The following is a 26,290-nucleotide window of genomic DNA, read 5'->3' on the forward strand; positions in this document are numbered from 1 at the left end:
CAAATTTTAAAAGTATTAGACAAAAAACCTAAGGATTATCATCATTGTAATATTCTGAAAAAATATAATCTTCTCAATTTTGATAATTTCTTATTTTATTCGGATGTATGTCTAATGTTTAAAGTTATTCATGATCTTGCACCCCCTCCTCTTAGAGGATGCATAGTTTTACCTGGCAGTGGCAGTGCCAGTAGAACTAGAGCATCAACTAGGGGTGATTTGGTACCGCATTTTAGAAAGACAACCTTTGGTCAATCCGTCTTCTCTGTCAAAGTAGTGGAGAAGTGGAATTCAATACCCACAAATATTAGAAACTCAGGAAGTTTTGCAGTATTTAAAGCCAGCCTCAAAATTTGGCTAAAATCAGCACAAGAGTGTCACCACTAATGATTGCATTGTATTTTCTGTATTTGGTGTATACATCAAATCGTTCTTATCAATTTTGAATAATATGTATTTTTGTAAATTTATGTAGTATATTTGTTGTTTAGTGGTTGTTTTGAGTCTTTTGTTTTGTCTACCTGCCCAGGGACAACAGATGCAAATTAGCTGTTAGCTAACTCTGGTGCAATTGTCTGAATTGTGCGCTGTCCCTGCCAAACAAACAAACAAAATAAAATAAAATAAAATAAAATAAATAAATTAATACTTTTATTCAGAAAGCACATTTTAATCAAAATTTATCAAAAGTGAAAATTACTTAATGCATCAATACAACAGATTTCTAGTTCAAATAAACACGGTTCATTCGAACTTTCTATCCATCAAAGAATTGTAGAAAAATGCATCATGATTTACACAAAAATATGAAGCAGCACAACTGATTTCAACATTGATAATAACAAGAAATGTTCCTTGAGCAGCAAATCATCATATTAGAATGATTGACACTGAAGACTGGAGTAATGATGCCGAAAATTCAGCTTTACCATTACAGGGATAAATTACATTTTATAACATAATTTTTTTTTTTAACAATTATTTTAAATTGTAATATTTAATTTTTTACTGTATTTATGATCTTATTACGATTTAAAGTATGCATTTCTAGCACTCTCTGGTTAATATTTAAGTATTTTGGTTCAAACTTCAAACATAATTATCCACTGTGAACTGAAACATCCATTGTGAAGGCAAACCAATAAACACATTTTTTGATTGTTTTTATGAAATTAATTTCTGTTGCAATTAGGCTATATATGCTTTATGTATCCCAAAACATTAACCAGAAAGCACCAAAAACAATATGCTAAATAATAAAAATGATTTATAATGTAAAATAAAATAAATAATATCTGACTTGACTGTGTTGATGTCTGTTTCATCACTCAGAGATGTTAGTGAGGGGCGTGGCCTGGTGGACTCCTTCTCATCTTCCATCTGCAGTCTGATTGGCCGCCGCACGCCCCAAAAAACATTGAGCAAGCCCTCTATGATCAATTCTCCTTCCTCCTGTGAAATTGACATGTCACTTTAGTCATCAGCTTTATGATATCAATACAACAGGCTATCCATTTGACCAACTAACCTCTCTGTGCCTCAACTGGAGAGCTTCTCCTTCATAATAAAGGTTGTACGTTTGAAGGTGTGAGAGAATAACGCTCCTGCAAACAACAAGAAAATGAAGTTAGGTTTACGAGAACAGCGAGAGAAAGACACCTTTGCAGTAACATAAGATGGACTTACTTGCTTACGAATTTGTTTTCTCCAACCTGGATCTTGTCTGAATCCACAGTGTCCATGTCGGGTCGGTGAAGAAACTCTAGGAAGGCCTGTAAAAGAATGAAGGGATGAATTGAAAAAGGTCTCTGCGATCAAAAGAGAATCTTATGACTTTCTGCCTCATAATCGCAGAATGACTTAAGGCAAGATTCTCTCATACTCACTCAAACACACACACGCGCACACGCACGCACGCGCACGCACGCACGCACGCACGCACGCACGCACGCACGCACGCACGCACGCACGCACGCACACACACACACACACACACACACACTAAAAGACGATTTGAACTGTCTCATGCCATACTATTAAACTATAAGGATGTAAACACACATTTAGGCCTAATATTATATTTACCATGATTTACTGTGACACATTTCATCACACAAAATGGCTAGTACATCACAAGTAAGCAATAACTTCACAGAATTTGCACATAGAGAGCTAAAGTTAGCTTTAAACCAACATTTTATTCATCATAAGCTCAAATGCAGCACAAGATCTCAGTGTATCTCAGCTTATATTCTGATATCTTTGGTAAGGAACCTGTAAAGGTCAAGATGCCGAAGCAGGTGACAGTGACTTACTGTACAAGCAGCACGTGTGGAAATCCAGCAAAGTAAGTGAAACCAAGCCAGGCTCTGTCACTCGCATCAGAGAAAGTGATGGTAATGTGGATGGAAATGTGGAAGTCTTGGAAGTCAGCATGAAAACAGCTGTGCTGTGGGATGAAAGCGTGTCGTTGACAAGCTACACGAACCTTTGCCCCTCCCTGTAAGACTCTTCCTCATTGCAAACGCTCAGTCAGGAAGTTAGAGCTTTTTTCACTCGGGTCAGACTTCCTCCCGTGAGCCACAGATATGCACACACTGCCCCCGACCACAATTCTGCACGCAGAGATAATTACTAACACAGAAATTCAATGCTCGGGTGGTTTGCTGGACCAGACAGGAAGTACGCTTGGCCGAGAACATAAACAGGCCTGTACATTTAGGGCAGATGTTAATACACCGTCCCATGAGTACCAGTAAACACATAATGTCAAGTGAAAGAAACTTTTCCAAATAAATAAAATCAGCAGAAATATGCATGATGTAAACATGTTTGTATATTAGGATCTTTAGCTATTGTGAGAGTGCTGGATGTGTCATCATAAGTCATCATTTCCACATTGTTAAGAGAATTGCCTACTGTATTTCTTTCTTAAAGGCACACAATTGTTTCTCTGTGTTTGAGGAGTCCAGGTGACCCATAAAAGAGGAAACTATATAATGCAGTAGGTTGAGATGTGAATGACACATTGTATTTTATTTTATGAATACTTTTGATACTTAAACCAGAGTGAGCTAAATCAATGAGGATAAGGAGATTTTTGTTCAGACACGAGAAGGAACAATGACTTGATGCAAAGGCTGCTTTCTCTTGTGCTTCTTCCAACTTTCATCTGTTACTCTGGTAACAAGCAGGTTTGAGCACAGCATTGCCACCTTGTGGAAGATAAACTAAATACAAATGGATGCAGGATCTCTGGATCACTGATACAGTTCATACAGTGTTGCCAAAAGTATTTGGAGACTTAAGCTACATTTAAAATCTCATTTCATAAAATGAATAAAATCAATTATTTCGTAAAATGACAATAATAAAATATAAATAAATATTATTACGACCGCCACTACTAATAACTCAGATTTGTACTTGACTAATACAAATTTCTGATAATGTTTGTCTCTATTTTTTAAAATGACATATTTATTCAGCATAACAATATACTGTGCCACACCATTGAACTGGCCATGGAAAATAAATGGAAGTCCATTTCTTTCAAATGACATCAATCAATTAATCAATAAATCAGATCAGATTGGTATAGGACAAATAAAATCTCTAATAATGTCTTTGTCTCTCTTTGTTAAAAGGTATGTTTAATACATATTTATTCATAAACATATTGATTTATAACCCAATAAATAAATAAATAAATAAATAATAGTTCAGATTGGTGCTGGATTAATGCAAATCTCTGATAAAGTTTTTGTCTCTCTTTGTTCAAATTTGTATTAAATATTACTTAATTTTTATTCAACATATTATAATGTGCTATTATATACCACTGGTCCTGTCATAGTAAATAAATTGAGGAATTTAAGCTAATTTCTTTTAAATTATTATTACTATTATTAATCCAAACAAATGGGCAGGAACAGTATTGTCCTCTGCATTCCTACCACAACGACATATTTAAAGTTTTTTCCTGTGTAAAAAAATTCTTCATGCCTTAAAATAGCTTGAATGTATCTCCACACCCTTGCTTCATTCAATACCTGGATTCATGAATATGCTAATTAGCCCCGCCTCAACTCACGCAGCTCACTGATTCACTCAACTTTCTGAGGCAAACGCTGCTCAATGCTATCGCTCTTTACAACGTCAGACTCATAAAGGTAGTTAATATGATTAGCCTTTTGCTTGACTATGTTATCAAACAGCTAATAATGTGTTGCTAATGTTAACCAAACCATGTTCCCATTCGCTATCTAAGTAACAATCATCAGAAACGCTTTGAACAACTAGAGAAAGGTATCATAACATTGTAATATAGGCCTACATCATAAACCCAATATTGAGAAATCTACCCGATTTTTATATCAGCAGAAAAATATACCTGGGATAACCTATTTATTTCATAATAGTTACAAAGAACAAAATATTTAAAAGCATTTTTATCTTACATAAGCTGGCATCTCTCAAGACTCCCCTGCTAGTTCGCTGTTAATGATATGTTAAAGCCCACTGGCAACTTTATGTGATTGGTTACAAGGTAGTTTGTGACGTCAGAAACACCATCGATTTCAAACCTCATCTTTTTTTCACTGCAGTTTTAAGGAGAAAATACTCAGCAATGGTGTTGACTTATGAATTTGCACATGATTTGACATAAACACAGGGATTAAAGTGAAAAAAATTCTTCTGACTGAAATTTTTTTTTAGGCCAAGTCATATTCCTTTAACTTTTTAAATAGTCGAGACCAATAGCGTTTTAAGGGGAGACGTTATAAACCGCTTTTATATTGCCAGTAGGCGTATTTTAAAAGCTATATTTTAATCTATGAAAACCAGGCATGGAACATACTAATATAATTAATAATTTGCATATATATATATATATATATATATATATATATATATATATATGCAAATTATAACACGTTTACACAAAATTTGTTAACACACAAGTAAGTTACTTTTCCCCTTTACTTAACATAAATTGTAAGAATATGACTAATAGTAAAGACTAGTACTAATAAATACAGTGCTATGCATAAGTTTAGACACCCATGCTAAAGTTGACTAAAAAGAGGAATAAAAAAATCATCTTTTGGAAATTGAACTTAAAGGTATAGCGGAGGATCTTTCCGAATTTTAGATAAGTCCCGCCCTCTCCACTTTTTGAAAAGTTTGATTGATTCACCAGGATGATTGACAATTAGGAGGACCAATAGTATAGGGTATCCACCCGGAAGTAAAAAGATCCTCCGCTATACCTTTAATGCCTTAATTTAAAAAATTAGGAAAAATCCAACCTTTAAGGACACCAATTTTCTTTGTGAATGAATAATGTATCGTAAATAAATAAATGTTCTTCCTTAAAATACAGGGTGCATAAGTTTGGACACCCCTATGTTAAATTCCCATAGAGGCAGGCAGATTTTTATTTTTAAGTATTTTTTTAATTTATTTTTTAGGATACTATGAATCCTGATAAAGTTCCCTTGGCCTTTGGAATTAAAATAGCCCCACATCATCACATAGCCTTCACCATACCTAGAGATACTTTCCATAAGATCATCTCTCAATGCAAATCAAACTAGCTATTAGGCTAACTGAAATACAACCATGCCAATCTCTAGGTATGGTGAAGGCTATGTGATGATGTGGGGCTATTTTAATTCCAAAGGCCAAGGGAACTTTATCAGGATGCATAGTATCCTGGCTACATGAAGTAACTGGCCTTTAAAAATAAAAATCTGCCTGCCTCTATGGGAATTTAACATAGGGGTGTCCAAACTTATGCACCCTGTATTTTAAGGAAGAACATTTATTTATTTACGATACATTATTTATTCACAAAGAAAATTGGTGTCCTTTAAGGTTGGATTTTTCCTAATTTTTCAAATTAAGGTATTAAGTTCAGTTTCCAAAAGATGATTTTTTTATTCCTCTTTTTAGTCAACTTTAGTATGGGTGTCTAAACTTATGCATAGCACTGTAAACATTAGGCCTAGGCTAAAGCTATTAAATAGCAGTCCCAAACTAGTTTTTGTTAATACAATGTTGGTATGAGCCACTACAGTCATTTAAAAATATAAAAAATAACACAAAGAAAAATAGTGGCATTTTGGGGTTATATGGAAACGACAGTTACCATGGTGAATACACAATATTAACAATAACTGTTAATGAAACATGGAAACTGGTGAATAGAATGAGAATCATACCTGCATTACTTTTATTTCGTGTAATTTACAACGTAACGGCGTTGCATGCTCGTAGTTTCTTTTGCACTTGATCAGTGAAGCAATACAGCGCGCGCCGCTGAATTAGCGCGTGCAATAGGCTCTATGCACGATCGCTTCCGCGTTTTGTCTCAGCCCGCCCAGTTACATCCGGTCATTCCGGTGCTGCGTCAGAAGCCGTTTTTGCATTAGGTGGAGACGGTGGAGATAATGGCAAATTACACTCTCTGTTTACAAGAACTTCCAGCGGTTAACGTGAATGATGTAAACAATATTGTGAGGCAGTTAACTGTCACAAATATGAGTAAGAAAGAGAAGTTCTAAAAATTTCGAGCTACATCGACAACTTTGAGGGTGAGTATTCTCTCATATCACGCGAAATCCGACTAGCGAATCAGTTTCTAAAATCGTTGTCTCCGTTTCTGAGAAAATGAATTTTATTAAAGTGAATTGTCCTATAGAATGCGCTATGCGGAAGTAAAGACGCCGGCTGAGATCCTACCGGAAATATGTCAGCAGCGTTCGTGCATAGAGCCTATTGAGTGTGCGCTATGAGAACAGGATAACGACTGACAGGACAAGAAAGTTCGTTTTTCTGAGGTGAAAAACTTTATTTCAGCGTACACTTATGTCACTGCCTGCCTGGTAGTTCCTATTGTGCTGGGTTTTCTGAAGTAGTCATGATTCGCCTCTCATAACATAACATGCTCTAAACACGCACGCAGTGTGGAAAAGGAGGAGCGGAGGCGCGGGGAGCAAGGATCACATCGCAAATTTGAACGATATCGATGTGATATGGTCTAATTCCATATCGCATTTAAAAAATATATCGATATATTTTTTATATCGATATCGCCCAGCCCTACCTGCATTATAAGTGTGTCACTGAAATATAGTTCTACCTCCGCGCTCAGCTGTAGCCTGACATGCACTTTCCGTGAGCGGTAATTGAAAACCCGGAGTGGACTATGAGCGAAGTGATTACAGAGTGCTTAGAGTGGAGAGAGGAACGTGCTTTTGCTCCACTGCAGGCTTTGATCACATCCCCCTCAGCAGGGTGAATACACCTCGTCTTTCCTTAATATAAGACCTATTCAAACTAAAATTAAGATATTTATTACACTATTTGAGAAATGAAAGCCTATTTACGGCCTTAAAATTATGAAAAGTGAATTGGACAGACTGGAACCCGCAATGACGGAAATCCGTGATGGACTTGCTGCAATTAACGGAAATCCGTCGTAGCGACGGAGAACCAGTGGCGTAACTTTGTTTTAAAAAGTGGGTGGGACGGTTTATTTTGTTTAACGGGGGGGGGGGGGGGGGGGGGGGGTTATGAATGCTGAATCATAAATCGATGTAGTATGTACAATAACATTACGATGTCCAGCAATCGATTGAAATAGTGCATGGGTTTAATTTGTCGTTTAATGAGGTTTGATATGTTGGTGTGAGTAAATCCATAATATAAATGTGTATATTGAAATGGTCCAGTGGTAGAATTTTTGCCAAGCGTGTCAGAGGTTGTGGGTTCTAATCCACACTCGTATAGGTTTTTTTTTTCTCTTCTCATTAAAACCGATTATGTTTATCAGTGGTTGTATATCAGGCAAGCATACGTTTGTATGCATTTTGTTTGGTAATTTCACCGGAACGAATAGAGAGTCTCCACAACGGATTGAAGCGCGCGTCCGAGTGAAGACTGTGCGCGAGCCACAAGAGAACACAGTATCCGCGCCACTGATCGCAGCGGCAACGAGCACTGTCTTTGACCACTTGATTTCAAAAACAACACATTTCAGCGGTAGATCGCCTCTTACAAACGAACTAAATGAATGCTCTGCTAGTTAACTGGAGATGTTTTATTTATTTGTATTGGTACATTCGTGCCGCGAGATGTTTCAAAAGTGGTGGGGAAAATATCGACCTTAGCAAAAAGTGGTGGGGACATGTCCCACCCGTCCCACCCGCAAATTACGCCTATGCGGAGAACTTTAATCCATGTAAACACATAAAAAAAAAACCACCACAAAGACATAAACAACATTAAAGAGGTGGTATAATGCCCTTTTCAAAATATGTAAAATAAGTCTTTGATGTCCCCAGAGTGTGTATGTGAAGTTTTAGTTCAAAATACCCCACAGATATTTTTATATAGCATGTTCAAATTGTACATTTTTGAGGGTGAGCAAAAACGCACCGTTTTTATGTGTCCCTTTAAATGCTGCTGCTCCCGGCACAGGGGACGGGGCTTCAACAGCTTGCACTCACACAGAAATGCACTGAAATTTTCAAAAACTTTTAGTTCAAACCGGAGTCAGACAAAGATGGAGAGACTCTAGAAGTGACAACATGTAGAATGCAACTGGACATTTCTGAATGGTTATTGATGAATTTATGTAGCTTATGTGTTGTTATCTTCTAGTCATTGATTAGCATATTCTGTCGTGTTAATCGGAGGAATGTCGTGTAGTCCCAACCAGCCGTTTGTTGTAGTCCTTAAAAAGCGATTTCTTTAAAAGTAAATATCTTCCTTTGCTTTGAACTTTGAGCATTGTAACTTTGCAGATGTTGTTTATGCTCAAACAGCAACATTTTTCTAACTTTAGTTAGTGTGTAGTGAAATCATAATCAACCACTCCTTTAAAAGCTTGATTTTCACCACAGGGGGGCTTTAAAGTATGTTAAAAGAAATATCAGTAGGCCTAATTCATTTTCAAAGATACAGAATTCCACATCCCACACTAATATGCTATGGACATTCGCACATCAAGGAGTCATTCACGGATGCCTTTATTTCTTTGTATAAAATGACAATGGGCCAGACAAATAGCAGGCAAACATGCAAGTTTAAGGGCACAGATATATCTACATATATACAAATGAGCATTTAAAACCTGTCTTGAATACTTCAGATTAAATTGAGACATACAATAATGGCACACTCGCAGGCGGCCCACGTCCTGTTACGGCATTTAATACAATCAATCAAAATGTTCATTCACATGCTACAGGGCCTAGGTGCAAAACAGAAGTGTTTCTAGAGAAGAGAGTCCCTGTGGAGCGCTTGAGGACTAATGGAACAATGCTGGAAAAAGAGCAAGGATCATTCTGCACTTCATGCTGCGCTCTAGATGACATTCTCAAACAGCTGCATGGAGCTCATAATGTTCTCGTCCTAGTAAAAGAGAAAAAGCGTCAGTCGCAGATTGTTGCTGACAGCTTCATGTTAGAAAGAGTTTAGAAACTGTCTAGCTGTCAGTGAGAGCCTCCGTATCAACGGAAATCAGTCTAATGTTGACATTTATCTGACATTAGCTCTGACGCTTCTGTCAAAGCATGGTTAGGAACCGCAGATACTTCTAGACAGGACATGAAAACTAAGGGATTTGAAGGAGTCATATAACAAATCTTTTTTCTTTATTTTTTACTTCTAAGGTCCACTTACTGTATAATGTTAGTCCAGATTTTTGCGCCAGAACAACTCAAAATGTACTATTTCATGACCATTTTCCATCCTCTTATTAAACAGTTGTTTATTTTTTATAAAAAAAATTCTACTGGGCAAAATAATATTATATAAAATAATATAATTTAATTAATATCAATAATGAATATCAAACTAAAGTACAAGCTGTTTTTGTAGCTTGGTTTTCGATGAATTTCCTTGAGAAGATAATAGCAAAACTATCAAATATGGTGCTCTTCTTTCATTTTTAACCAAAATATTAATTTTTTTTTTTTTTTTTATTAATCAGAACAAAAATTGGTAAATTACCTGGCACTTGCTATATGAACACACAAAAAATCATGGACATGATTCGAACTGGTTGGGCCTGAAAAAAAATGTGGTTGTAAAAATGACCGCAACGGAAATGAATGGGAAACGAATTTCATCTAGTAATGAACAAATCTTACTGAAAGCTCATTTTTTGATATATCAACCTAAAATTTGGAACACAAATAGTTTAGATTTATGGGTTTGATTTTCCTACTACTTCATAAATATAATTTAGTACCATAAAGTCCCCAAAAAAATATTAAAGGAACACTCCACCGTTTTTTAAATAGGGCTTATTCACTTTCTTTCCTACATTTAGATAGGTGGGCAAACGCAGTTTTGTCTCAGTGCATGCATTGTTTTAGTTTGACAGGGTCGGCGCTAGCTTAGCTTAGCATAATGAATGGAATCCTTTGTTGCCAGCTAGCATGTCCTGAGTAAAAGTGATATACAGTGCTATGCATAAGTTTAGACACCCATACTAAAGTTGACTAAAAAGAGGAATAAAAAATCATCTTTTGGAAACTGAACTTAATGCCTTAATTTAAAAAAATTAGGAAAACTCCAACCTTTAAGGACACCAATTTTCTTTCTGAATGAATAATGTATCGTAAATAAATAAACGTTCTTCCTTAAAATACAGGGTGCAGAGATTGGCATGGAGTAATTTCCATAAGATCATCTCTCAATGCAAATCAAACTAGCTATTAGGCTAACTGAAATAAAACCATGCCAATCTCTAGGTCTGGTGAAGGGTATGTGATAATGTGGGGCTATTTTAATTCCAAAGGCCAAGGGAACTTTATCAGGATGCATAGTATCCTGGCTACATGAAGTAACTGGCCTTTAAAAATAAAAATCTGCCTGCCTCTATGGGAATTTAACATAGGGGTGTCCAAACTTATGCACCCTGTATTTTAAGGAAGAATATTTAGTTCAGTTTCCAAAAGATGATTTTTTATTCCTCTTTTTAGTCAACTTTAGTATGATATCTCTGCGCCCTAGTAGCAGTGCTTCGCCTGTGCTTCCCCCTAATATAGTCCCAAGTCAATATCTGCATAAGAAATCGCCTAGTGTTAATCTGCATCACTATTTGTACTTGTTGTGAATATGCAGGCCACAAGAAGTAATTAGGTGGGTTTTTTAAATTTTTTATATCACTTTTACTCAGGACATGCTAGCTGGCAACAAAGGATTCCATTCATTATGCTAAGCTAAGCTAGCGACGACCCTGTCAAACTAAAACAATGCATGCACTGAGACAAAAATGCATTTGCCCACCTATCTAAATGTAGGAAAGAAGGTGAATAAGCCCTATTTCAAAAAACGGTGGAGTGTTCCTTTAAATAAAAAAAACATTATTGAACTAAAATATAATACGTTAATTTCACTGAAATAATTAATAATTAAAATATTTGCTCATTTTTGTCCGCCACCCGAGGATCAGCAGAAGGTCAAAGATGAATAATATCAAAATATAAAACCAAGTAGCATGCTTTTGTAAAAAATTTAATAACAATTATTATTATTACTATGCATGTCGAGGAGCCTCACTTAGAGAGAAAGGCCATGAAAATTATGATTTAAAGGGTTCATATAATATATATATTTTTAAATTCCCTCTTACTGTATAATGTCAGTCCAGATTTTTGTGCCAAAACAATTCAGAATGTAGTATTTCATGACTAATATCCATCCTATTATTAAATAAACACTTGGACTGCTGATTTGCAAATGTGGGCGACCCTATGTTAACTATTTCAGAAGTAGTAGCTTATAGCGAATTTGTAGCTTAGTTTTCGATAAATGTCCTTTTTGGAATGGGGAGAAAGTTTTAAGCTCTGCAAGTTAAAGTATATTTTCAAATAAGCAAACAATAAACTCTTCCACTTCAATAGATAAAAAAAAGTTTGATCTCTTATGATATGAACCCTTTTAAACCTGGCCTACCTTCTGACAGGTCTCTATGAACTCATCAATGGTTACAACTCCGTCTCTGTTTCGGTCCATTTTCTGTGAAGCAAAGGTGTTTTGAGAGTTTGGTCAGGCAGATGACCATTGCTGGCTGAAATAACTTTCCATGGGACTGCTAAAAGTTCGGTACCTGGAAGAAATTCTCCACGTGTTCAAATGCAGCATCATCTTTGACACTAGGAGAGGTGTGCCTGCCCATCATGTCATAGATGGACTTCATGATAGCCTGCATTTCCTGTAGAAAGTGCAGTAACAATAGCAAACACATATTTGTACTAAAGAAACTATGTGCAGTCTGTTAACACGTGTCTTTCATACCTCTCTGGTGATGTAGCCGTCTTTATTAATGTCATAGAGGTTAAAGGCCCACCTCAGTTTCTCTGTCTCAGAACCTCGAAGCAGAACAGACAGGCCGATTACAAAGTCCTGCCAAAACACGCGTTTAAAAAGAATTAAATGAAATATTCTCAGTTGTGTTGGTCTGTCGGACTAACACTTGTGTTCTGTTGAGAACATAAGTAAAATAATATTAGTACAATAATATTAGCAATTCTGAAATTATTTTTATTTTTTTCCTGTGGCCTAATCAAGATGTATAGTAAGTAAGTAGACTTTATTAATCACACACTGGGGAAATTCAGGCAGATATATTATATAATAATATAGGCAGATATTATTGTTAATCTTCTGTTGTACATGAATATAAACAATTAAGTTGAATACAGTAGTATTACAGAGCTGAAGTCTTTCAAATGACAAATAATTTTGTTTTGATAATATTTAATAGTATTTAATAATGTTCCTAACCTCAAAACGTATAGAGCCGCTTCGGTCCATGTCAAAAGCATTGAAGAGGAAATGTGCATATGTGGTGGCATCTGGAAAAAAAAGAAAAGAATGACTAACTATATTTCTGCATAAATATTTGGATTTTATTTTGGACTTTCGACACCTACTCATTCTTTATTATAACTTTTCCACATTTTAGAAAAATAGTAAAGTCACCAACAATTAAAAAAAGTAAAATAAATAAATAAAAATGGTGATTAATACTATTAATAATATAACTATATATGAAGAGTTCAGATGAAAAAGCCTCTAAGTGCCATCTGAAATTTTCTTCTAAAATGATCAATTTATATATATACAGTGAGGAAAATAAGTATTTGAACACCCTGCTATGTAGCAAGTTCTCCCACTTGGAAATCATGGAGGGGTCTGAAATTGTCATCGTAGGTGCATGTCCACTGTGAGAGACATAATCTAAAAAAAATCCAGAAATAACAATATATGATTTTTTAACTATTTATTTGTATGATACAGCTGCAAATAAGTATTTGAACACCTGTCTATCAGCTAGAATTCTGACCCTCAAAGACCTGTTAGTCTGCCTTTAAAATGTCCACCTCCACTCCATATATTATCCTAAATTAGATGCACCCATTTGAGGTCGTTAGCTGCATAAAGACACCTGTCCACCCCATACAATCAGTAAGAATCCAACTACTAACATGGCCAAGACCAAAGAGCTGTCCAAAGACACTAGAGACAAAATTGTACACCTCCACAAGGCTGGAAAGGGCTACGGGGAAATTGCCAAGCAGCTTGGTGAAAAAAGGTCCACTGTTGGAGCAATCATTAGAAAATGGAAGAAGCTAAACATGACTGTCAATCTCCCTCGGACTGGGGCTCCATGCAAGATCTCACCTCGTGGGTAGGCTTGCCACGATAGACGGTGTTGACGGTGTTACCGGTTTTAAGACGCAATACCGGTGACATCGCTTTTCCACCGTGACACCGTCCCCACATTTTTTTTTAAGTTTTTTTTTTTTTATGAGATATTTGAATTAAATGGAAAATATAATTGTAAATAATTTACTTAAGACGAGAGCATGCACTATAATTAAAAACTGAACATAGCTACAATGCGTCATCTTTCATTTATCACGTGAGGAGAACGAGAGGAGTCGAATTTACAGAAAAAGAATGGCGGACGATTTAGTGTCGAAACGCAACGCAAAAGCGCCTGTTTGGCAATATTTTGGGTTCAAACCAAATGCAAAAAGGAACCTGAAAATGTTAATGAGGCTATCTGCAAACTTTGCCTGACAAAGGTGGCAGCATCTGGAGGAAACACAACTAATTTATACACGCACCTTCAAGCGCACCACAAGAGTGAGGCTGCCAAAATGGGCAATGCAGTAAAAAATCGACCGCAGAAGCCAGACGAACAGGTGCAGCCATCAATTAGTGATGCATTTAAGCGATGCACAAAATATAAGAGGGACAGTGTGAGGTGGAACAAATGCACTGATGCAGTGACCAAGTATCTCTGCAAAGAAATGGTGTCTTTCAACACAGTTGAAAAACAGTCTTTCAAAGACCTCGTAACCACACTCGACAGCCAGTACGAATTGCCTGGACGTACATATTTCTCAAAAACAGCTGTTCCACGTGCCTACAACCGTCTCCGTGGTGAGCTGCAACAAGCCATTTCCACCACAGTCGAGTATTTTTCACTTACAACAGATATGTGGTCGAGTACAAAAATGACACCGTACATGTCGCTAACTTTCCATTTCATTGACGCAGAATGGACACTGGTGTCAAAATGCCTCCAAACAAGTTTTTTGCCACAGGACCACACTGCTGCTAACTTGGCTGATGCTTTGGATGAGGCTCTGCATGACTGGGGATTAAGAGAGGATAATGTGTCTTGTGTCACGACTGACAGTGGAAGCAACATTAAAGCGGCTGTTCGTAATTTAGGCTGGCCCTGGTTAAGCTGCTTTGGGCACAACCTGAACTTAGCTGTGTCCAACACTATTGAGAAGACGGAGAAAGCCCGCACGGACCGTGCCCTTTCTGTTTGTCGCACAATAAACGGCATGTTCTCTCACAGCTGGAAAAGGAGAAGGGAGCTGCAGAAAGCCCAAGTCCACCTTGGCCTCCCAGAGCACTCGCTCATCACGGTAAGTTTACTCTTAGTTCTTAAAAAAAGTAGGCTATTTAGTATAGTAAATAAAATATTATAAAACGTATTGTAAATAAAATCAAATAAATTAAAGATTATAATTAAACTGCTTTAAACCGTTATCCTTTGCAGAACAGCTTAAGTGAAAGTTTGAGATTTTTTCGTGCACTTTTTCGGAAATTCCGGGTTTCATACCACATCTTATGTTTTTTTTTTTATTATCATTGATGGTAATAATAATAATAATAACAATAATAATAATAATTGATTTATTTTCTCCTTGAGGACTGTGCAACTCGCTGGGGCTCTAAGCAAAAAATGATTGATAGGATGCTAGAACAGAGGACGGCCATCAATCGAGTTCTTGCTGAAGATCGTAAAGTCAATGTGAGCATCACATGGCAAGATGAGGATGTGTTGCAATCGCTGAACAAAGCGTTAAAGCCAGTAAGTGAGTTTACCGACATTCTGTCTGGAGAGAATTACGTGACCGCGTCATCTCTTCTCCCTGTGCTGCGTCTCATTAAAGAGGACACGTTGGCCCCATCGGATGATGACAGCCAACTGACAGCCAACCTTAAAGCCGGCATCGTGTCTATTTTAGACGAGAAATATAAAGCTCTGCCAGAAGCAAGCCAGCAGCTTATGCGCAAGACAACATTCCTGGACCCGCGCTACAAAGGTGACTATGACTCGAATGTCGAAGAGATCAAGAAGATGATAGAGGAAGAAGCGGTCATCCTCGGTAGGAAAGCGCAGTCAGTGCACTCCATGAGAGAAGAGGGAGAACAAAATGAGGAAGCCGACATCGTGGTCGACCCACAGCCCAAAAGAAAAAAAACGTTGGCCAGTTTATTAAAAAGAAAATCAGACACTGTGACAGTAAATTTAACTATTCCAGAAATGGTGGTGTCGGAAATCTCCACCTATGCTCAGGAATCCCCCATTCACGCAGAGCAGGATCCTCTGGCCTGGTGGAAAGAGAACCAAAGTAGGTTCCCCCTGTTGGCAAAGGTAGCCAAAAAGTATCTTTGCGTGTGCGCAACAAGCTGCGCATCCGAGAGAGTGTTCAGCACGATGGGGAACATAGTGAGCCCCACAAGATCCCATCTTAAGCCAGAGATGGTCAACATGTTGGGTTTCCTGGCAAAGAACATGTAGACTGCACTGTTAATAAATAACAATTTATAGTGTTTTTTTTTTTTTTTAAGACTGTTGACTTGTCATTTTTGTAGCCTTATGTCATTTTGGAAGTTTTTCTTTTATATTCGTTTCTTGTTCATTCGTTTAATCTTATTTAAACGTTTTGCAATTTATTTATTTATCTTTCTATTTTATTTTCTTATTCATTTTAAAAACATTCTAACATAGGCTACGAAATAAACGTTCTATGGTGTTATTTGTTTGGTTCCAATTTCTACAGTTTTTTCAGCCTGTAGCATTGTTGTTGTTTTTTTTTCGTTATGTTAATAAAAGTTATGTTTAATATCAGTGTTTTTTTGTTTGTTTGTTTTTTGTAGTTTCGTTGTTGTCCATTCAAACAATTGACGCGCAAATTGCCAATTCCCGCAAAACTGAAAGTGAAAGTATAATACGCACGCATTTATAAGCTATTTAAAAGCAGAAAAAAAGAGGAAACCCCCACCCCCACGGTGATACCGGTATTACCGGTGTTGTCACATGTCGATTAACCGGTGGAGAAATTTCCTCATCGTCACAACCCTACTCGTGGGGTCTCAATGATCCTAAGAAAGGTGAGAAATCAGCCCAGAACTACACGAGAGGAGCTGGTCAATGACCTGAAAAGAGCTGGGACCACCGTTTCCAAGGTTACTGTTGGTAATACACTAAGACGTCATGGTTTGAAATCATGCATGGCACGGAAGGTTCCCCTGCTTAAACCAGTACATGTCAAGGCCCATCTTAAGTTTGCCAATGGCCATTTGGATGATCCAGAGGAGTCATGGGAGAAAGTCATGTGGTCAGATGAGACCAAAATGGAACTTTTTGGTCATAATTCCGCTAAACGTGTTTGGAGGAAGAAGAATGATGAGTGCCATCCCAAGAACACCATCCCTACTGTGAAGCATGGGGGTGGTAGCATCATGCTTTGGGGGTGTTTTTCTGCACATGGGACAGGGCGACTGCACTGTATTAAGGAGAGGATGACCGGGGCCATGTATTGCGAGATTTTGGGGAACAACCTCCTTCCCTCAGTTAGAGCATTGAAGATGGGTCGAGGCTGGGTCTTCCAACATGACAATGACCCGAAGCACACAGCCAGGATAACCAAGGAGTGGCTCTGTAAGAAGCATATCAAGGTTCTGGCGTGGCCTAGCCAGTCTCCAGACCTAAACCCAATAGAGAATCTTTGGAGGGAGCTCAAACTCCGTGTTTCTCAGCGACAGCCCAGAAACCTGACTGATCTAGAGAAGATCTGTGTGGAGGAGTGGGCCAAAATCCCTCATGCAGTGTGTGCAAACCTGGTGAAAAACTACAGGAAACGTTTGACCTCTGTAATTGCAAACAAAGGCTACTGTACCAAATATTAACATTGATTTTCTCAGGTGTTCAAATACTTATTTGCAGCTGTATCATACAAATAAATAGTTAAAAAATCATACATTGTGATTTCTGGATTATTTTTTTTTAGATAATGTCTCTCACAGTGGACATGCACCTACGATGACAATTTCAGACCCCTCCATGATTTCCAAGTGGGAGAACTTGCAAAATAGCAGGGTGTTCAAATACTTATTTTCCTCACTGATATATATATATATATATATATATATATATATATATATATATATATACTGTATATTATTTCACTCAGTCATCAAATTTTATTTAAACAATGTAAATATATATATATTTTTAAATAAACTTAATGAATTAATAAATACATAAAAAAAGGCTGATTAATACGAATACAATTTTATATTATACATTTAAAAATTTGTGTCATATTCATATTGGGTGAATTCATTTATTACTTCACTTGTTCACTTATTAAGATTACATCCACATAATCAAACCAGAGTTGAAAATGCAACAATCCCCCTACCTCCTTGAGGGAAGAACTGGGAATAGATCGATTTAAATGTCTCCTCATCCACCAATCCGCTGGGACACTCCTATTTAGAAACGTGGCAAGAATTCAAGGATACTTTCACTTGCAACAAACTTAAAGGAATAGTTCACCCTGAAATGAAAATGAAGTCATCATTTACTCACCCTGGTGTTGTTCTAATGCAGTATGCCCTTCTTTCTTTTTTTGACCACAAAAGGAGAATTAAAAAAAATGACATGATACATTTTTGTAGTGACGAACACAACGGATGGGACATAGATTGTATTTCGTGTTCACATCTGCAACTGTCCTTCAGACTCTCATCAGGTCTGTGTACTTTTTCGTTCATTCATTATTCTATTTCAGAATGAAAGATGAAATTTAAAAAAGGGTGCAGCTTGGTTTTTTGTTTAAAAGAAAAAAAGCAGAAATGGCTGTATTTTGTTTTCCAAATGTATTGTTGTCATCATATTAGAAAATTGGACGACATTTCCGATCGTTTTTTAATTTGTAATATTTATTTGTACGTTTATTGTATTTCATTTGACTAATCCTATCTTTACCCGGAAGTAAATTACACTGTCGTGCGAAGTCGTAGATATATACGCTAGATGTCGGACATGTATTTATCATTGAGTCCAGAGAAAATTTAAGGTTTTGATATTAAGATAATCTACTTCTTTTTCAATATTATGATGCATAGTGTTAGTAGGCCTAAGTTTATTAGTCACATTCTTCCACTTGAGTAAAGCAAAACTTGGCCACTAAATATTTAATATTCAATTATTTTAATGATCACACTTAAAGTTTTAATTTGATTAAATTGAACAAGCACAACATTCAGCATTCAATCAAATATTCTAAAAGATGTATTATTAATAATAATGTTATTTCAACATAATATCTCGTTATTTCGACATAATATGTGTGCGTGCAACAAGCAAGATGTGCATTTGTAAGATGTGCATGATGTACAAGATGTGCATGCTTAACGTGTAATTAAACGTTGCGTTCAAATTCTGGGCTCATCTGATTTTTTGTACATAGCATAGCCTACTTTGTTATGATTTTAGTATCATAATGATTAATAAATGCACGCACAATAATCCGTGAACTTATTTTGAACAAATGCCTTTCAACTTGTGTGTGCAAAATTCAGAATTAAATGAATGTGCAGCAATTTGTACAAATAGAGAGTCTGTAGGCCTACTATACTGTTGTAGCCATTAAATAAGCGCATTTAGTTTCATATTTGTTAAAATATTATAATGTTATTTTTTTTCCATTTATGTTGATTTATGAAGAGTGAACAGCACGAGTAAGATAGGATGCGCAATATATCGGAAGACATGGAGCGGGTCAGACATGATTTTGACCACTTCATTAAGTTTTGTATTGTAGAAAGCCTTTCTTTAAAGTGAATTTCGTTTTGTATAAATTGTATCTTAATTTTAATAAATTTTTCATCAACCGGTTGATTTAATAAATAAGAAGCAAATATAACAGACAATATAATCATGGAGGCGCCCGCGTGGTCACTTGCATTGCATGTTAACTGGAGCGCATCTCATCCTAACTTAACGAAACTCAGTGTATGCCTCACACAGTCATGAGAAATACATCAAATACACAAAGCTTGAAATGTCTTTAAACGAAATAATTCAAAACGAAAAGAAAAAGGCTACTCTCTGATTATGTAATCCATTATGTGCATTTCTCTCTATAGGCGCGTTCACTACGAATATGGCGATTGTCAACTTCATCTTTGCAGCAGAGTCGACACTACTGTCAGAAAACACTAGTTTATTAATAAAAATCAATGCACGCATCACCGGATTTACAAATGCACATCTTGCTTGTTGCACGCACACATGTCGAAATAACGAGATATTATGTTGAAATAACATTATTATTAATAATACATCTTTTAGAATATTTGATTGAATGCTGAATGTTGCGCTTGTTCAATTTAATAAAATTAAAACTTTAATTGTGATCATTAAAATAATTGAATATTAAATATTTAGTGGCCAAGTTTTGCTTTACTCAAGTGGAAGAATGTGACTAATAAACTTAGGCCTACTAACACTATGCATTATAATTTTGAAAAAGAAGTAGATTATCTTAATATCAAAACCTTAAATTTTCTCTGGACTCAATGATAAATACATGTCCGACATCTAGCGTATATATCTATGACTTCGCACGACGGTGTAATTTACTTCCGGGTAAAGATAGGATCAGTCAAATGAAATACAATAAACGTACAAATAAATATTACAAATTAAAAAACGATCGGAAATGTCGTCCAATTTTCTAATATGATGACAACAATACATTTGGAAAACAAAATACAGCCATTTCTGCTTTTTTTCTTTTAAACAAAAAACCAAGCTGCACCCTTTTTTAAATTTCATCTTTCATTCTGAAATAGAATAATGAAAGAACGAAAAAGTACACGGACCTCATTAGACAAAGAGTTCCAGCCCATAGATATTCAACTCAGGGAAGAAAATACAGATACTTTTTTGGGATTTCTAGGTGTTGCATTTCAAGTCGCTTTTAGGTTCATCTTGATTTCTTGATTTAAAGTAAATGACTTCATTTTCATTTTACGGTGAACTATCTCTTTAAGCAGTCTTACGTTTTTGAAGCCTCTGTAGAGCGACTGCAGCTCCTTCCTAGTGAACTTGGTCTGAGCCTGGAGCTGCTCCAGACCCTCTGGCTGATGTCGGACCATGGACAACTCCAGATCACTCTCAACGGCGTCTGTCAGAGAGAGAGCATGAGGAAGAGTGGGAAGAGGAGGGCCGTGGAGGAGGTGAGTGACTGATATCAGTTGGGTTGCGCTGAGGGCAGGACAGTAAAGAACTAAACAGGTAAAGCGTGGAGTGCAGGTGAAAGGACAGACACATATTTGGGGTTTAAAAGGAGAGGACAGAAATATGCCGCATTTACATTACATGACTCAATTCAGATTCAGTCATACATCATTGAAAAAGCGACGGTTGCGAATGACGTCAACTCTGGTGGACACTATTTGTGATCACACGACTTCTGGGTCAGTATGTCTACCTTGGGTTGTTTTGCCAAATGTATAGTGTTAAATGCAGATCACTTTTAAAAGAAGATGCAAGCTGGTCAAAAGGAAATCTGATTCAGTCAACAAATCGAAATTGGGCATCAATTCCTGCAGTGTAAATGCGGCCATAGACACTGTAAACCACAGAAGAGGAGATGTTGGGGAGACAGACGGGGCAGAACGGGAGACCAGGAGGGATCAATATCAGCGATTCTCTACTGGTTTCGCTTCAGGGCCCAGATTTGACATCGAGTGGGGAACCAGCGCCAATTGCCAAAATTGTTTAGCACAAAATGTATACACAGAAATGTATCACCCTTTAACATTACGAAAAAAACCAACAACTTTATATTCAATTTGCACTTAAGTATATTCTATGTGTACATTCATTGTATGTAATGTTTTCAACACTGAACTACATGCTAAATAAAACTAAACAAATAGTTTGAATCTATATTAAATGCATTAAACTTTAAGTTCAGCTCACTTTAGGGCACTTTTCTTGACCCAGTAAGTCTTAAGTACTTTACATCTTTATATGTGATTTCACAATTACAGTCTATTGTTTTTTTTTTAAATATGGTTAGTGAACTGCCAAACACTGGCAAGTATTTATGGCACACTAAAATATTATTTAATGTCATTTAATTTTCTACTTAAAATCATTTGTCATGTATTTAAATATATTTTTAATTAGACATTTGAAATGATTAAGTAGCAATTTATTACATTTAAAATAAATTAACTTTAAAATGTAACACATTACTGTTAAAATTATAAACAAGAACTTTACATGTGCTTTAGTATGTTAGTCAACACGTCAAAGTAAGTGTCCTTCTTTAAAATATGACAAATGATTATTAAAACATACTTAATTGTATTTATACTTTAATTTTACATTACAAAGTGCACTTTCTAAAAGTGTACTTAAGTGTACTAATAAACTAGTGTAGTACACTTTAGAGACCTTTTATTTCATTACTACTTGTGTGATTCACCCATTATCATTTTTTTTTTTTCTTTAGTTTTGTTCATGGTGTCTGAGGATGAGGTCTTGTAACACAACCTGCACATGTTGGGATTTGGCTTTTATCAAGTGACAGATGATTTTTTTGCTGAAATAAGTATTTTTTTTTGTATTTTGCATTTCAGCATTAGCATTGTTTTCCCACAACCTTTGTTAGAACAAATCTGCAACCCACCAGTTGAGAACCGTTGATCCGTTTGACATTTACTCACCATCTATGAGGCATACAAGAACATAAAGAAGGTAGGGAAGAGATTTAGAGAGGAAATAAAGAGAAAGCAATGGAAAAAGAACACATTAGTTGGATTGTACCAAAACTGCATGACATTAAATGAATGTATTTCCTTATACTGTGAATATGTTCTTCTCGGTTAATGTGCAATTAACCGAGTTCAATCTGTCAAAAAAGACTTTTCCAGTTTCAGAGTTCGAAGTTTCCACATGCATGACATTTTTTACATTAACATAAATTAACATATTATTCAAGTCAGAAATATGACTGTTTCAATCTACAACTACCATTCAAAAGTTTGGTGTAATTAAGATTTTTTTTCCTGAAAGATATTACTCAGCAAAGTTGCATTTAACTGACCAAAAGTCACAGTAAATATATTTACAACATTAGAATCACAAAGAATATGAAGCAGCACAACTGTTCAACATTGATAATAATAAGAAATGTTTCTTGAGCAGGAAATCATATTAGAATGATTTCTGAAGGATCACGTGACACTGAGACTAGAGTAATGATGCTAAAAATACAGCTTTGACATCACAGGAATAAAATTACATTTTAAAATATATTATAATAGAAAAAAACTGTAATAATATTTCACAATATTACTGCTTTTACTGTATTTTTGATCAAATAAATGCAGCCTTAGATAGAAATAGCTCCTACTACACATTTACCCTTTTTTACAGTGAACTAGGGCCAACATCAAAACCATGCGGTGGTTCTTACCATCCAGCAGTGGATCCGTGACCCCAAACTGTTTGAGCACCATTATAAACATAAGAAGCACTACAGCAATAGCAAACAGCTCCATGCCCTGAATGACCATTGCAACTGCGATTAGCTATGCGATTCCTTTAAGAAAATGAACAGAGGTCAAGAGGTCATGCTAGATGCCAATTGAACGATTTTAGGAAAAGCAACTCATCTTGTTTGATCAATGTTTCTTCAAACTACTTTGCTGCAACAAGTTCTTAAAGACTCCATTCCCGGAACAATTCTGAATTCCAATAGACTCGCAGGTAATCACTGATGCACTAAGCTGTAAACAAACCACAAATGCAAACCGTACAGTCATGCCTGCACTACGGATCCTTTCAAATTACATCCTTTTCAAATAAAAGCAGATTAAAGTCACTATGTTACTTTAAAAACCTCCTGCGGCTTTGGTCTCCACGGACTAGTGTGTCATGGTCCTCCTCGGACATTATACTCTTCATGGAGTCCCGAAAGAGTCTGATCTCTAGACTCAGACACTCCCTCTTCTCTCTCCATCTCTCTAGCAATAATGCACAATGATGAGCCAGCCATAATGCGAGTATGTTTACAAGCAGTCGAACTGGTGAATCATTCATTTACTTACATGACACAACATTTATAGAATTTAATCACAACATACCTGGACATGCAAGAGGGGTGTTTTATTTTTATAAAATGGGTTTAAAAGGGGAGTTTGTTTTGTGAAAATGACAGGATGTACAGTCTGTCTGTATTGTACATCCTCCCACTTATTGCATGGCTACTTGCCAAATAAATAAATGTGATAAAGCAGTATGAAATATCGATTTAAAGCTGGACTTATTTTACCATGTGAGAAGATAGAGACCACACAGTAATATGAGATACATGATGCTAGTACGAACATATAAGGAAATTGGTTCTTTAGTGAGAAACTGACAGTTTAGTGGACATTACACAAGAATACCTGACCACAGAATGTAGTAAATGACCTTTCAAAATCAAGTATTCCAAAGCACCATTTACCGTTTGATAGTTATTATGAAGTTGTAAAAGTTTGTCTAAAATGGAGACACCTAAAGTAAAAAGTAATTATAAAATATAGTAAGATTCAAATAAAACTAAAATTATGGTAAGTAAATAAATAAAAGTAAACAGACAGACAGACAAAGAGAGAGATGGATAGATAAAAAGATAGATATATAGATAGATAGACAGACACAGACAGATACAGTAGATAGACTGATAGATAGACACAGATAGACAGAAAGACAGAGATAGATAGATAGATAGATAGATAGATAGATAGATAGATAGATAGATAGATAGATGGATACGGATTGATTGATAGTCAGACTGTTAAATAGATAACATCTATATAAACATATATATATATATATATATATATATATATATATATATATATATATATATATATATATATATCTATCATGACATTACTGCCTCAATCTGCGTCACTCAACATGCTCTTAAGTGTTTCTGCATTAGCGGAAGGGCATTATGACTATTTTATGGCACTTCCGTATGTAAACACGAAGTGAAAATCTTGACTGCATTTCTGTAGCGTTTGCAGCTCTCTTTCCTCATCAGCTGCACAAACGCATGAAACCGAAAGCTTCGTGCCCATTCAAACTGAGGAGCAGGGTGAACATTTAATGTTTTAAAGTCGACACAGCAGATTAAAAATGTGACATTCATACATGAGATGCTGAAGTCTATGTGAAAGTCTGTGAAATGCACTGTTGAGGACTGTAAGACAGCAATATGTTTTGATTAAATGATATGAGGAGAAAACAACACATTGAGCTCTAAAGCTACTGTTTTGTAACAATGTTTTTGTCACTGGTAGTACTCACACCGTAAACAACGTCACCAAGGCCTGCCCTGATCGGCCTGATGGGGGCGCTACAACGGTGAAAAGTCAAAAATCGCTCAGAACTCCAACCATTAGGCGTAAACTCAAGTGTCTTATCACAAAATGCATGCCTCAGATTTGATCGTCGCCCATCGAAATTTTCATTTTTTTTTTGTATAACCTACTTTTGCGAACTAGTCCTAGGCTTTTGGCCCGATCAGAACCAAACAAGTGCAGCAAGATTCTATGGATTGTCAATAATTATCCTAGCCGTGTATAGAGTAGACGGGCGGTCTTAACATAATGACGACAGAGTTGCGACGGTTCCTGCTAACGTTACTTGAAAACAAAGAATGGCGGCTGCTGGAGAACAGTCTTTCGAATCGGCTTTGGCCGCGACTCTGGAGGACTTGGAGTTAAGTTTTTCTTTGAGAATAGAGCAAAGAACGGCACTTAAGTCATTCTTAAAAAAAGGAAGATGTGTTCGTAGTTTTGCCGGCCATATATGGCAAAAGTTGAATCTATCAACTAGCTCCACTGTTGGGAAAACGCTCTGGGGTGCGTTTCCCGAAAGCATCGTTGGCCAACTATCGTCGCAAGTTCCGTCGTTACCAATAGAGTTCAATGGGCATTGCGATGAACTTGCGACCATAGTTGGCTAACGATGCTTTCGGGAAACGCACCCCTGGTTGGTTGAAGCGATGTCCTATTACGTGCAGAGGGAATTTGAAAGACAGCCGTTTATCCCGCCCCTCGGATTGAGCCGTGTCTATGGTGAGTTGCCAGACCTAACATCTTGATGTAGGTCTGGCTTGCCAGGCTATAATTATCCCAAAAAAGTAAAAATTTCGATTCACAGTCCCAAATATTCAAAGTGGGAGGGCACTTTTACTGAAATGGCTATAACTTGTCAACGGAATGAGATATTTTCACCAAACTCGGTGCACCCATGTAAGAGTTAATTCTGTGGTCATGTGAAAAAGCATGCGGCGACTGGACACTTGGTGGCACTATATCGGAAAAACATAAAAATGGTTATAACTACGCAACCCTAAGTCCGGTTGACTTGAAAATTGGCATGCGGTGTCTTCGTTCCAAGGTGCCAAGACTGCCTTTGAGGACATTCGTATATCTCTAAGAACGCGGCCGGTGGCGGCCAATGAAGTTTGAGCAGCTTTCAGACAAGGTTAACGGAGGCCGATCGGAACGAAACTCGCAGGGCCTGTTTGACTCACAGCCCTGTGAGAAACGCCACCGGGGGCATCTTTTCTTTTTGTGTTTTTCA

At 36.6% G+C, this 26,290-nt stretch overlaps 2 protein-coding genes across 4 annotated transcripts in view; both read right to left on the bottom strand.

The window, feature by feature from the left end:
* The window catches only part of rassf2b (Ras association domain family member 2b), an 11,673-nt gene extending 5,307 nt beyond the window's left edge, over window positions 1–6,366 (bottom strand). Inside the window, exons 1-5 of one of the 2 annotated variants that reach the window (XM_081355282.1) lie at window positions 6,228–6,366; window positions 2,316–2,449; window positions 1,687–1,772; window positions 1,529–1,604; window positions 1,301–1,452 (exon numbers count right to left, since the gene is read on the bottom strand). In XM_081355282.1, coding sequence (XP_081211408.1) covers window positions 1,301–1,452; window positions 1,529–1,604; window positions 1,687–1,742 — 284 coding nt within the window. In that variant the 5' untranslated portion in view covers window positions 1,743–1,772; window positions 2,316–2,449; window positions 6,228–6,366. The remainder of the gene's footprint in view (window positions 1–1,300; window positions 1,453–1,528; window positions 1,605–1,686; window positions 1,773–2,315; window positions 2,450–6,227) is intronic. The other variant, XM_081355283.1, reaches the window with a different exon arrangement.
* A 2,655-nt stretch (window positions 6,367–9,021) lies between these two features.
* Window positions 9,022–26,290, bottom strand: part of kcnip3b (Kv channel interacting protein 3b, calsenilin) — a 35,325-nt gene continuing 18,056 nt past the window's right edge. For both annotated transcript variants that reach the window (XM_081354569.1, XM_081354568.1), the window contains exons 3-9: window positions 20,692–20,816; window positions 18,042–18,111; window positions 12,808–12,878; window positions 12,319–12,426; window positions 12,131–12,235; window positions 11,977–12,039; window positions 9,022–9,423 (exon numbers count right to left, since the gene is read on the bottom strand). In XM_081354569.1, coding sequence (XP_081210695.1) covers window positions 9,376–9,423; window positions 11,977–12,039; window positions 12,131–12,235; window positions 12,319–12,426; window positions 12,808–12,878; window positions 18,042–18,111; window positions 20,692–20,816 — 590 coding nt within the window. In that variant the 3' untranslated portion in view covers window positions 9,022–9,375. The remainder of the gene's footprint in view (window positions 9,424–11,976; window positions 12,040–12,130; window positions 12,236–12,318; window positions 12,427–12,807; window positions 12,879–18,041; window positions 18,112–20,691; window positions 20,817–26,290) is intronic.

This window comes from Scardinius erythrophthalmus (assembly GCF_964197995.2).
Source record: "Scardinius erythrophthalmus genome assembly, chromosome: 23".
Lineage (NCBI taxonomy): Eukaryota > Metazoa > Chordata > Actinopteri > Cypriniformes > Leuciscidae > Scardinius > Scardinius erythrophthalmus.